Source organism: Kogia breviceps, chromosome 8 (assembly GCF_026419965.1).
Source record: "Kogia breviceps isolate mKogBre1 chromosome 8, mKogBre1 haplotype 1, whole genome shotgun sequence".
NCBI lineage: Eukaryota > Metazoa > Chordata > Mammalia > Artiodactyla > Physeteridae > Kogia > Kogia breviceps.
In genome coordinates, this window is record NC_081317.1 from 3,726,564 (window position 1) to 3,740,771 (window position 14,208).

General features: G+C 52.9%; 1 protein-coding gene across 1 annotated transcript in view; it reads left to right on the forward strand.

Moving 5' to 3' along the window:
- AK8 (adenylate kinase 8) overlaps positions 1–14,208 on the forward strand; it is a 135,624-nt gene that overhangs the window by 37,214 nt on the left and 84,202 nt on the right. The window contains exons 6-8 of the mRNA XM_059071460.2: positions 10,434–10,515; positions 11,038–11,109; positions 11,565–11,765. Coding sequence (XP_058927443.1) covers positions 10,434–10,515; positions 11,038–11,109; positions 11,565–11,765 — 355 coding nt within the window. The remainder of the gene's footprint in view (positions 1–10,433; positions 10,516–11,037; positions 11,110–11,564; positions 11,766–14,208) is intronic.

Genomic DNA, 14,208 nt, shown 5'->3' on the forward strand with positions numbered 1-14,208 from the left:
CGGCCACGTCACCCTTGGCAGGCTGAGGTCGGATCCAGCGGCCGGATCAGAGACCGGCCACCCGAGAGCTGGAAACGCCCAGCACGAGGACGGAGCTGAGGGGCGTCCTCAATCCCCCATTCCCAGGCTCTCGGGGTGGCTTAGTGTTGCGGCTGGCCCGTCAGCCGTGAAAAAGTGGCGTGTGCCAGAGACCGCAGACGGTTGCGGCTGCCCTTCTCCGGCACCTGCGATTGGCCAGACCTCGAGCTGCACCTAACCTTGAACACCAGGAAGTGTGGGCCCGTCAGCATTATCCCTACTTTGCAGATAAGGAGATTGTTAAACAGTTGGCCTGTGGGGGTCTGGGGGTCCCCTTGTACCTTAATACCGTCCGTCAGTGGGATTTGAAAGAACTGTGGAAACTATAAAGTGGATGATTTTTAGCTATAATCTGTAACATCTTAACTACCCCCAATTTTAACTATAAACATACTACCTATAATATTGATTATAAATGAGAGAGAGTATTGGTTAGAACACCAGAGCAAACGTATATGTATATTTTGCCGGGCCTTTTATTTGCTGAGACTGTGTGGGTTTCGCTCGTCTTTAGACTGATGAGCTCTCACTCTGTGAACACGTGATCGATCCTCTCACGTTGTGCTTTTCCACAGCTGGTCAGGTTGGGCTTTTCCCGGAGAAGCACTGTGGTGTCCAGTCTCTGGCAGCAGGAGACCACAGGCCTGAGTTGAGATGAGCTTTAGGAAGATGTGGAGAGTGGTCCAGGCCTCCGGGTGGGTCGAGAGTGAATGTCGCCCGGGAACTGAGCCCGCAGGAGAAGGCTGTTTTGACTGGGAGGGAGGGAACGAAAACGGGATCTGTTTCTGAAGGAAATGACCCAGACACGCCGGGGGCAGCCGGACAGAGGGAAAGTGACCAGTGGCGGCCAGCACCCACCGAGGGAGGGGATGCAGGGACGGCCGTCCCTGGTGGAGGCGAGGCCCAGGGCGTCCCCCAGACTCCTGCCCACCTTTTGGGGCCTGAAACGGCAGCCTCGCAAAGTCAGCCACTGGGAGAGTCAGCCTCTTTCAGTCCTGCGGAAACGCAAATGCCCTTGCACCGCAGACGGCCCTTAGGAGGGAGGGAGGCACCCGTGTCTGTGAGGCGCCTGCTCTGGGTCAGGAGCTTTGTCGTCGACAATCTTATGCAGTCACTGCAGGGATTTCCCCTCAGGTGGGTCTGGCTGCCCCCATGTTACAGGCTAAGACTCAAGGCTTAGGTAACTGACAGTCACAAGACTCCAGGGTTAGAGCCCAGTTGTGGACCCGGCCGCAACTCTGCCCTTGGCCAGCGCTTTCCCTGCACCAGGGCCCGGACGGACAGGTGTGGCGGCCCCAGGACGAAGGGGGAGAGAGCTCCAGCTTGAGGAGGAGGTGTGAATCAACAGGCTGGCTGCTTGGCTTTGAGCTGTGCCAGGATCAGTGGATTTGGAATGGAGAGAGAGGAATGAGGTCCGAGAAACCATCGGGTCAGTGAACTCGGGCCATTGCAACCTCTGAGAATGAGGCCAGGAGCTCTGGGCTGACGTGTGTACCCAACTCAGACCCTGCACTTGACCTTCAGTGTGTACTTCGGAAATCCCTGGGAGAAGAGTCATTACAGGTGTTGATCAGACCCAGGTAGCTTGTCAGAGGCCCCCAAGGTCTGCCCCCACCACCTACGGGGGTTTCCCCCTTCTTTTCATGATTTCGGGAGCTGGCAGAATTTCACAGGAGAATCAGGCTGCATGATTGCAAGTAAATTATCATGTCTGCTTGTTTGTTTGTTTTTGCGGTACGCGGGCCGCTCACTGTTGTGGCCTCTCCCGTTGCGGAGCACAGGCTCCGGACGCGCAGGCTCAGTGGCCACGGCTCACGGGCCCAGCCGCTCCGCGGCACGTGGGATCCTCCCGGACCGGGGCACGAACCCGCGTCCCCTGAATCGGCAGGCGGACTCTCAACCACTGCGCCACCAGGGAAGCCCAATGATCATGTTTTAATGTGCAAAGACCCTTAGAGGCAGCGCAGTCCCTTGTCCTGGTTGATGCTTATTTTCCCTGCATAATTATGAATAGATGTTCACTCTTAAAATGTCTTTGTTAGACCATAAATGTCTGCTAGAAGTTGCCCGGTCCAATCCTCTCGTTTTACAGATGAAGTTCAGTGCCTTGCACAAGTCAAATGGCCAATTAGGAAAGAGTCCTAAGTAACAGAGTTGGGTCAGCCAGACTTGCGGGGGGGTAGTTAGTTACATGAACCAGTGACTGATCACCCCCAGGTGCTATCCATTGGACAAGCCCCCAGACCCAGGGCTTCTGAACTTTTCAATATGAAAGAACAGTGTACCACACACAGTGGTGGATAAATACGGCAATGAATGGATGAATGGATGGGTGAATGAATGAATGATGAATGGATGGGTGAATGAATGAATGATGAATGGGTGGGTGAATGAATGAATGATGAATGGATGGGTGAATGAATGAATGAACGCACCCCAGGCCTTCCTGTGGAAATGCCCACCCACTGTAAAAGCATGATTGTTGTTTCCCATCTGCTGCACCCAGGCTGGCAGCCCAGGTGGCCCCTGACAGTGGTTTCAGAGGAGCAAACTCCCTGGAAAGGCTCCTGGTCAGGCACTGGAAAAGCGATGCGCGCACTGGAGCGGGTGTGCGCTAGCCCATGACTCGCTAGACCCCCTCACTTTTACCGAGATGTGTCTTTCCCAAGTCCTTGTTGATTAGAAAGCTTTCCTCAGTTCACATCTGGGATGCCGGTTACTGCTCTTTCCAACAGATTGCCTTTTTATGTTTTTTAAATCTTTTGGCCGTACCGCGCAGCATGTGGGATCTTAGTTCCCCGTCCAGGGATTGAACCCCTGCCCCCTGCATCGGCAGTGCGGAGTCTTAACCACTGGACCACCAGGGAGGTCCTGAGATTGCCTTTGGAAATGAATTCTTTATATTACGTTCTACGGTCCTTTTTTTTTTTAAAAAAAATATATCTATTTTTTGGATGTGGACCATTTTTAAAGTCCCTATTGAATTTGTTGCAATATTGCTTCTGCTTTATGTTTTGGTGTTTTGGCCCTGAGGCACGTGGGATCTTAGCTCCCTGACCAGGGATTGAACCTGCACCCCCTACATTGGCAGGTGAAATCTTAACCACTGGACCTCCAGGGAACGTCCCTTAAGTTCTACAGTCTTAAGTGGGGTTCCTTCCTGACAGGAGGTAGAGGAAAAGAACAGAGTTCACCTTGCTCAGAAGTATAATAATGATAAATCCAGTTAACATGGACTGGGCCATTTCCCCATCGCCAGGCACTGTGCTTGCTTTGTTGTTGCTTATGTGTTTGTTTGTTTATGGTCCTCATTTAACCGTCCCCGCAGCTGTGCGGTAGATGGCCGTTAGTGTCCCCGCCTTGCAGAGAAGGAGAATGAGACCCAGGGGACTGAGTCCCTGGTTGAGAGTCCCACGGCTGTGGCCATGGCACAGGCTGATTCCCACGGCCCTGCTCTTCACCCGCGTGATAAACTGACACCCTGACAGACTAATGTTATTTCTGAAGAGACGAGTCTACACCACAGACACGCTCTGAAGTGTCTGGAAGGAACTGGACATTGTTGGATAATCCACGTCTTGTGCTTTCAACCAGAGGCCACTGTGTCTGAACCTGGGAACTAGACGTGACGCCGTGAAGCACGTTACCTCTGCGGTGGGTCATCTGGGCATCGCCCGGCCTCGGAGCTGGGGTGGGCGCTGGTCTGCCGGGGACGGGGCTGCGGGTTTTTCTGACTGTATCTTCCTCCGCAGAGCGGCCCCACAGACATTTTATATGAACTTGACTTTAAAACATTTTTTAGCTATTTGGGAACGAATAAAAAGCCTCTTAAACATTCACATTCGTGCTTCACCCAGTTTTAACACCGCGGAGATCAGTGGCTTCCAACCTGCAGACCTAGGAGTACTGATTTTCCCACATTCACCTTTGTCTAGAAAAACGTCAGGCCTGTGTGCACTGACCTGCTAGCAAGGGTGGAACTTGGCACTGTCGGTTGTTTAGAAACATCTCTCCCGCCCATCTCAGCCTGTCTGGGCACGAGCGTTTGGGGGCTGTGCACGGGAAACGGCCAGGCAAAGCCTGGGCGGGGCGGGGCGGCAGAGCCAGTGTGCAAGAGGAGTTACAGACTATCTCATATCCTGCTGCAGCGCGCGCTTGAACGTGGTCCGGGAATGCCGGCGGGTGTTGCCTGTTGTTTGAGATGCAACTTCAAAGTAAAACTTCCCGCTAGTCACCTTTCAGATGAGCTGCGTGTGGAAGGCGTCCGAAGATGCCATGGCAGGCTAAGACGTGTCATGTTTCTGTATAGACCAAAGGAACCAGTACTGGGGCAGTTTGACGCCAACATGTTTTTGTATTCAGCCAGATTGTTCTCACCGATTGTCTTGAAACGCATCAATTTCCCAAACTTGATCTTTTAATATGCATTTCTTTTCTGGCTGATAAAAAAAATCTCCCGTTTTTACCTCTTTTATATGTTGGGAAACCGTATAACGAACGTTCCATCAGAAAAAAGCGAGGGAGGTGGCGGCCCGTGATGCGCCTGGCGATGTGTTCACACCCTGAGCTGAGTGAGTCTGATCGAATCCAAAGCTCCAGCCTCAGTCTGCCTCCTTGAGGCGGCGAGGAATCGGCATTCGGCTCCAGGGAACGCCTGGGATAGAGGCTCCAGAGGCTGCAGTTGGAGCCGAGAGCTGGATCAGGGCGTCCTAGGGAGAACCCAGGGTAGCACCCGGCTCTGGTCTTCGGAGGAGCGGGGAGGAGCCAAGGGGCACCGCATCAAACAGGCAGGGGGCCCGGAGGGCAAGAGTCCTGCGGTGCGGAGTTGCTAACTGCGCTTTAATAATAATAACAGCCGGGAGGGCGGAAGAGGTCAGTGTTCCCGCAGAGCGGGCCGCCCACTCGGCATCCGGCGGTGCTCTGCTGGGCCTCGCCGCGCTCCCCAGGCTGGCTGGCTGCTTTCCTTTCCCTTTTTTTCATCTGTGACATCTGCTCGGTGCTTGTCCTTCCTGTGATACTGTACCCCTCGCAGCTGTGCAGACCTCCAGCTCTGTGCCGGTGCAGCAAGTGCCCTGAGCATACGGCCTTTTTGATGTGTGATAAAACAGAACCGAGCCACAGGGGTACGGCGGGCGAAGGCATCGGAATATCAATTAACCTGCTCTGAACAAAGCTGCAGCTCCAGAGTGCAATAGACATTTCACTGAAGTGTCAGGAAGATGGATGGTGTATTCTAATTAGGGACTGACTGCTACCTCCGCCTCCAGCCGCTCCTGGAAGGCGGAACCACGACCCTCGCGACGCGCCTCGCCAGCGTCCCATCCCGGCAGTGCTTGGACGCTACTTGACTGAACCGTGACTCCTTTGCTTTGCCGGAATTTGCAGCCGTTAGCTGTCAACCAGAAGTGCTGTTTCCCCTTGAAAGTGTGGTCCATTTTGCCACTGGGCAGTTGCGTATAACCTCTGTCAAGTCGGGAGCTCTGGGAAGGAAGATCTTTTGCAGGCGCTAAGCCTGGGGCTCCCATCTGGAGGATGCTCCAGGACCCACACCCCCTGACGCAGACGCCGTGGTCACTGCTCCCTTCCTTCCCAAGCGGACTGATGCGGGGACGAAGGGTCTCCACAGCTGTGCCAGTGGGGTGTGGGTGCTGCCCTAAGAGGTCCTCCAGGGACCTCGTTTTTTTTTTTTCTTTTTTTTTTTTTTTGGCGGTACGTGGGCCTCTCACTGCTGTGGCCTCTCCTGTTGCGGAGCACAGGCTCCGGACGCGCAGGCTCAGCGGCCGTGGCTCACGGGCCCAGCCGCTCCGCAGCACGTGGCATCCTCCCGGACCGGGGCACGAACCCGCGTCCCCCGCATCGGCAGGCGGGCTCTCAACCACTGCGCCACCAGGGAAGCCCCGGACCTCGTTTCTTTGCACCTGGGTGATGGCACCGTCTCCCTGAGTCTGAAAGAGTAACCCGGAGAGCAGGTGGCCTGGGATTCGCTTCGAGCGCCCCCCACCCACCTTCTCCTTCCTTAAATTTCACATCCAAACCAGAACGATGCACCAGTGAGGCCAGTTAATTAGGGAGATGTTCCTCATTTTGCTGCACTTTTCCTGTGTAATTGGAAGGCCCGCTTACTCCAGTCGGCGAGAGCTGTTCCCCTGAACACTTCTAAAAGCTTTGGACCACATACTGATATCAGCTGCAAATTTATGGGCAAGATTATAATGATCGCTCACTAATGCAATATTAAAAGCAGAGGTCTTTCTCAGTGCTGAGTGAAGGCGGGGTTCCAAGCTTCTTTCAGCTTCAAAAAGGGATTCGGAACAGAATTACCAGCCCTTGTCCTAGAAGAAGCAGTCAGGGGGCTCCGACTCCCTCCCCGCCAAATAAGGAAAAAATACAGGGGTCCGAATGTAGCCAAAGTTCAGAACATTTGGGTTCGGCTTCCAGAACTGTAAGTGGGGGAGCTCTCAGACCGTGTGCCCACTGATTCCTGGAGGGGTGCGCGCATCTGTAGGTGTTTGCTCTTTTTAAGAGCTGCAGCCAGCGCCTGGCTGCCTATAACAAGGACTTGAGGGAGCAAAAGGCTGTTAAAAAATTTTTTTTGCACTTTTGCTTCATTAGTTCTAGAATCCAGGGGCTCCGTGGCTGCACATTCTCCTGCATAATTTAAGGAATTAATGAAAGCATGCCTGATTTTTCCAGTACTCTTTACTCTGTAAATTTGTTTAGCTTTTTTTATTAACTGTCAGTTGAGGCTGTTGGAACCTAAATATTTTAATATTGAAGAAACGTGCCCCCCCCCCCCGATTTTAAAAAGAAAGGCATTCCTTGCCCTCCACCACACGGTGTGCTCTACGTCAGGTGTTATGAGTTATGGGTGACCTTGGGTCTGAGTCCTCACCCTATCAGTCCATCCTCTGACCTTCCGTCAGGCAAGTTCTTATGACGACTGAGAGCGGGGGCCCCTTCTGGGAGCCCGCATCAGAAACCTGGGCTTCCACTTGGGGCTGTCTGGCCCCGCCTCACCACAGAATGGAGACTTGAGGGGGGACACGTGGCTTTTTTTCGAGGCAGGAGCCCGCTGTGTCCCCCTTTGCCTGACAAAGTAATAAAGCTATCCTTTTCTACTGGAGCCAAAAAAAAAAAAAAAAAAAAAAAGAATGGAGACCTGAGACAATTTGTGGCTTTATTTCACTCTTCCAAAGCTCACTTTATCTACTTTATCTGACCATCAAGTTGAAGGCATTAGTGTATATGTGTATAACTCTAGGCTCATAGGATTTGAAAGGACTTTAGAAATCGTTGAGCGTGACTATTGCTGAGGTACATTAACAAGAGAACAGCGTAAGCAAATGGGAAGATCATGGTTTTGGGGGGTTTTTTTGGCCTTCTTTGGCCGCACAGCTTGTGGGATCTTAGTTCCGAGACCAGGGATCAAACCCGGGGCCCCGGCAGGGAGAGCACCAAGTCCTAACCACTGGGCTGCCAGGAGATTCCCAGGAAGATAATGTTGTGACTTGATATTGTAAAAATGTCCATTCTCCATAAATTAATCTATACATCTAATGTCATTCCCAGCCTTGTAGAATTTATATTTTGGAACTTGACAAAATAGTTGTCTGCCTACTTGGAGGAACAAATTTTTGAAAAAAAGAAAAAGGAGGAGGAGCATCTCCTACTAGATAGAACAATAAATTACAAAACAGCGATAATTCAAGTGGTGTGAGGATGGCACAAGAGTCTACAGGCAGAAAGATGCCAGAGCCAACAGCATATCAGCAGGTAGCTGTGACTAAAAAAAAGTTGACATTCAGAGGGGAGAGGACAGGCTATTTCATAGATGACCGTGGGATAGTTGGAGATCCACAAAGAAACAGATTAGATCAAGGCTCACATCATTTTCAAAATAAAATGTGGCTCTTTTAAATATTTCAGTGTAAAGAGTAAACGGTTGAGAGAACTCAGTTTAAATGCAAGTGAACACTTATCAGCTTTTGCTGTGGCAAGGGCTTTTTTTTTTTTTTTTTTTTTGCAGTACACAGGCCTCTCACTGTTGTGGCCTCTCCCGTTGCGGAGCACAGGCTCCGGACGCGCAGGCCCAGCGGCCACGGCTCACGGGCCCAGCCGCTCCGCGGTGTGTGGGATCTTCCCGGACCGGGGCACAAACCTATGTCCCCTGCATCGGCAGGTGGACTCTCAACCACTGCGCCGCCAGAGAAGCCCATGGGCCTTTTTATACACCCACACAACACCAGAATCCAAAGAGGAAAGCACTGATTCATTTGGCCAAAAACTTGTGTGTCAGAAACAACACCATACACAAAAGACAAACTGTGGAAAATGCTGGCAACATTGTTTTTCTTAGAGTCTGTGGTAGCAGTTGCCAAAATGCGTTAATATTCTTAATATGTAAAGAGCTCCTGTAAACAAATAAGAGGACAAAACCCCAAGGGCAGAGTGAATAGACGGCATGAATGGACATTTTGGAAAAGAAAAAATTCAAATAGCCAATACACGTATGGAAAAGGTATTGAACCTCATTAGTGATCAAAGAGATGTAAATTAAAGCAGCTATGGTGTCCTCTATTTTGCTGGACAGATTTTCCCCCAGGATAAAGCCTGACATTGACAAAGATGCAGGGAAGCAGGTGATCTGCCATTGGATTCAGAAACTGGTGGGAAATTTTATAGCGTGATGTGGCAAAATGTGTCAAAAGTTATAAAGGAAGGTATCAACTTTTAGAACTTTATCATGAGGATCTTCTCTGTACCTCAAGATGTACATATAGCCCTTTTTAAATGACAGTTTTTGTTTGTTTGTTTTTCGGCCCCACACTGCTGCAGCATGTGGGATCTTAGTTCTCCCACCGGGGATCGATCCGGCGCCCCCTGCAGTGGAAGCACGGAGTCTTAACCCCTGGACCACCAGGGAAGTCCCTAAATAATAGTGTTTTTTTTATAGTGGAATGAAGCTAAATGAGCAGCAGGATGTGATTCATTAGCGTTTGGCAGGTCACTTCATGCAATGCCTGGCAGCTACGAAAACTCCCAGGAGAGGAGCATTCTGTGACATGGGAAAATATGCATGCAATGTTCTCACTATATGAAAAGAACGGACTACAAAATAGTATGTGCAGTGTGATTTTTCTCCACGCCCCCGCGCCCCCCCCCCCCCCCCCCCCCCCCGCGCGCCGGCCAGGAGAAAAGATATCTGTATGTGAAGCCTGGAAGGAGATACAGCGAAGTGTTAACAGTGGCTAGTTTGGGGCGGTGGTGTTACCAGTGACCAGCAGTATTATCTCAGCTCTTTAGTGCGCCCACAGAGTGTACAACAACCACACCTGACTCTCACAATTGGACTTAAAGGCTTAATGAAAACAAATCTTCTAAACCAGCGCCCCAGCTGATCCAGGAAGATGCCTGAGGGATTTCAGCCCTATTAATGAGTTCACTTAGGAACAGAAACTTGAACCCGGGCCTCTTAATGCTCCGTTCGGGACTTGTTCTTAAGAAAAGTAGGCTTTTGTTTTGCCCTCGGTGGTCCCATTTCTCTCATATCTGAGAAACTCCCTTTGGGAAATAATCTGAAATGTGGAAAGAGCTGTGTAGCACAGAGACGTTCTTTTTTTTTTTTTTTTTTAAATTTATTTATTTACTTTTGGCTGTGTTGGGTCTTCGTTTCTGCGCGAGGGCTTTCTCCAGTTGCGGCGAGCGGGGGCCACTCTTCATCGCGATGCGCGGGCCTCTCACTATCGCGGCCTCTCTTGTTGCGGAGCACAGGCTCCAGACGCGCAGCCTCAGTAGTTGTGGCACGCGGGCTCAGTAGTTGTGGTGCACGGGCTCAGTTGCTCCGCAGCATGGGGGATCTTCCCGGACCAGGCCTCGAACCCGTGTCCCCTGCATCGGCAGGCAGATTCCCAACCACTGCGCCACCGGGGAAGCCCACAGAGACGTTCTTAAGGTGTTATTGGTAACGGTGCGAGCGCTCAGCGGGTGAAGCGTTCGGTCGTGGGGCGCGGCTCAGCGAGTGAGGTAGCTCATTCGGTGGGTGGCGCGTCATATGGCCGGCGAGGAGGTGGGCCAACGGGAAAAAGACGGTGGTGGTTATAACACGGGATGGAAAATATCAGGACAGAAAATACGAATGGTGTGATCATCATTAAAAACGTAAGATTCAGAAGGGGATGTGATATTATGAGAGGGGAGGGGTTGTTAAGTGAGGCGAGGCGGCCGTCAGAAACGTTGATTTTCTCTGACCCGAAAAGTTCCAGTCTTTCTATAAAGGTATATGATGTTCCTTTTATAGCAGTTCCCCAAAAATCTGGAAAAGTAAGCATAGGTGACTTTCCGCATTCTCTGCCTAGGGCTGGATTCTGGACGGCATCCCTGAAACTCGGGAGCAGGCTCTGATGATGCAGGCCCTCGGGGTCTCCCCCAGACATGTCAGTGAGTAGCCCCACCCGCGCCTGCCCTCCCCCCGGACCCGCAGCCCCCGCGAGTCAGCGCGCCGCTCTGCGTCCGCGGCTCCCCGGCGCCCACGCACCGTCCGGCAGGGGGGTTTGGTGGGCCTGTGACCCAGCAGGAGAAAGGAGGACAGCACAGCCGAATTTCCCACGGAGCTAAACGCGCTCGGGGCTTGTTCTGAGAAACGCGGGCCTGTGCTCTGACCCTGGTGGTTGCTTGCTTCAGGGGTCTCACATCTGGGAAACTCTCTTTAGGAAAGAATCAATGGGGCAAAAGCGTCCTGCACAGGGATGTCACGGAGTTACTCACGACGCTGAAGCGTGTGCTCGGGTGAAGCGTCCAAGCGTGGGCTTCCTCTGTCCTGAGATCACGTGTCTGTGTCCTGACCTCTCTCTTAAGGCACCCGCTGGGGATGGGAGACGGTGGTGGTTCTGACGTCTTTGTAGAGCAGCAGATCTGCTGTGCCCACCACGCCTCGTTTTGCTTCTCTCCTTCTCCGCCCAGTCGTGCTGAGCGCTCCAGACACGGTCCTGCTCGAGAGAAATTTGGGGAAGAGAATCGACCCTCAGACAGGAGGTACGGCCGCCTCCACCTCCACCCCGCCGCCCCGTGGGGGTCTCACAGGGAATCCTGGAAGCAGCGCTGCCCGAACCCCTCGCCGAGCACTTACTCCCAGCCTCGGGCAGCAGGCAGACCCGGCTTTGGGGCCCCGCCCCCTTCTAGCTGTGTGACGTGGGACACGTTGCCCGGTGTCCCCGAGACTCTCTTTCCTCACCTGCACTTGAGGACGGAAACGCTGAGCCCTGCCTTGCGATCGGGTCACCGTCGGGATGCGATGGGAGCCCGGGGATGGGAGCCCGGCACAGCCTAAGCGCTCGGAAGGTCACGGCCGGCCTCCCCCTCGCGCGCAGCGTCCTCACCGCTTCGTTGTTGTGAACAGCAACGGGCCGCGGGCGGTGCTGCCGGGGCGGGGCCGCGGGCTCTGCCCCCAGGTGGGGCGGGCAGCTCTCCACGTGTCCCTCTTCTCGCAGAGATCTATCACACCACCTTCCACTGGCCCCCCGAGTCCGAAGTCCAGAAGCGACTGATAGCGCCAGCAGGCATCTCGGGAGGGGAGACGGCGCGGAGGCTGCTGGCGTATCACAGGAACGTCGCCAGGCTCCTCCCCTCGTACCCCAAAATCCTGAAAGTCATCGCTGCCGACCAGCCGTGCGTGGACGTCCTCTACCAGGGTAAACCCGGGTGGACCCTCGACCCTTCTCATCCTGGGGTCACTCCTTCTGGCAGGGATGCCAGCGTCCCGCGTGCAGGGTGGGCCCGGGAGCCCGGGAGTCAAGTCGCGGAAGGCCCAAGGTCCCCGCCCAGAAACGAGCCTGGGGTCCCTGGGGGTGTCGTCCTCTGAGGCCCCGGGCTCGTATTCTACAGCCCGCGTGGTCGGCGGACTCGACAGTGACGCGGTGGGGCGAGGAGAGGTGGGGGCCGGGTGGGAGGGACATGCAGCAAGAAGTCTTGCCCTGAGGATGGAGGAGGAGGAAGAGAAAATTTATAAACACTCAAACAGACAATCGTACAAACCAAGCCCAGCAGCGCCACGAAACCCCCCAAACCACAACGCAGCTCGGGTGTCCTGAGCCCACTGAGGGCAGGGGTAGGCAGTCGCATGCGGGCACAGCCCTGCCGCTGGGAACAGGAACAGATGTTCACAGCAGCTTCCCAGAAATGGGCTGAAAGAGGCCTGTTTGGGGGTCAGGGGTGTGACCGTTGAGCCCCGAGACTTTGGAGCCAGGTGACCTCAGCCCCACCACGCATCCGCTGTGCAGTGTGCGGCAGCTCTCTTAACCTCTCTGAGCCTCAGTTCTGTCATTCCCAAAATGGGAACAAAAGTCCTTCCTTCCTCACGGACTTAGGTGAGGGCTCCGTGAGATCCTGCAACGCAGGGATCCGCAGCCCTGAGCCCAGTAGCTGGTGCAGAGAACGGCTCAGTAAACATCGGACGTTGCTATCGTCAGGATCCAACATCCGGTCCCGAAAGACAAGGAGAGTTAGAAGTGTTCTCCCACAAAGCAGCTGCATTGATCATTTTTAGTTTTCTTTTAACTTATTTTTTCTTTTATTTATTTCATTTGATTTTTATTTTTGGCTACGCCCTGCGGCTTCTGGGGTCTTAGTTCCCCGACCAGGGATCGAACCCGGGCCCTTGGCAGTGAAAGCGTGGAGTCCTAACCCCCAGACCGCCAGGGAGCTCCCTCATGTTTTAAGTCTTGCTGAGCTTCGGTTGTCTCCACACGCAGTCATCCATCCCCTCCTGTGCGATGCTGGTGCCTGACACAATAAAAATACCTCCGCAGGGATTTTAAGACACTTGACGGTTTACGATGCCCTTTTTTGGTACATTCTCTCAAATCTCTTCAAGAGAAGTTTAGTTTTGGTGGGGAGGTTGTTCTGAGCTCCCCGGACCGGCCCTCCCACCGGCCCCCACCTGCTGGTGGCCTTGCTGTCTGAGCGGCTTTGCTTTGCCGAGAGCGAGAGCCCGAGCCGGCACAGCCTCACCCTCCGAAGGGGGTCGGTATACGAGGGGGCATGTCTGGAGAGTGATGCTACTTTGAAGAATGCCAGGCTTGTGGATGCCTTATAAATTTCCAGTGGTTTCGCATCTTGGAAGAGTCTTTAGTAGCAAACACTGCACTCCGAAGATAAACAACCACAACATTTATCTTATGCCACGATTCTGAATTTACACATTAATTACTTCCAAACTACTTAATTAAATTTAAAAGTTCATGTGATCGTTCATAAAGAATTCATGCCCGAAATTGTAAATAAAAATGTGGGTGTCTGAATATTAATTATTATTAATTAATAATGCAGAGAGATAAATTGAAAATTGGAATGCAAAATTCTCTCTGTGTTGTTTTTTAAATATCTCTGCAGTGCATCCAGCAGCCACATGTTTTTAAAAAGAATAATTAGATGTGGAGACCGTCCTGGGAATCATTACTTCTAATTAACTTGGTTATTTACTGTAAATTAAGCGTCATTTGTAAGCAGGCTGCTTTGCTGGCAGTACTTGCGCTCTTCAGATGGGCTGCATCCTGGAAGGTCTGAGGATACAGACAGCCTTGCTGTCTGTATCTTCATCTCTTCCTCCGGGCTCGTCTCGCTGATGGAAAGTGTTACCCATGGCAGTGGGCTTGGGAGAGATGCCCCAGCCGTGCCAACTCCCTGTAAAATCGGAACGAGAAAAGCACATCCCTCGTGGGGCCGTGCACGGGTCAGATGAGGTAAGGCTGGTAGAGTTTAGCTCAGCAGCAAACGCATCTCGGCCGTGATGATGCTGGTTATCGTCTTGACCTTGAAGACGGGTAACTTACCTGTGCCTTTAGTTCCAAAACAGAGGGGAATCGTAGTAACTCTAATGACCCTGCCAATCGAAAAAATCCCACAAAGATTTGAGAGTTCAAAATTTGCCCAGTGAACGTATCCCAGTGGTTCTCAATTTTGCCCTCTCGCCACACCGGGACACGTGGCAATGTCTGGAGACGTGTGTGGCTGTCACGGCTAGGGAGCGTGACGGCACCTGGTGGGCGGAGGCCGGGGAGGTGCCCCGACGTCAAGCACAAGGTTGGAAAAAGCCCCTGCACACCTGTCGTGGGTTTCAGGGTGGTGCCCGGGGAC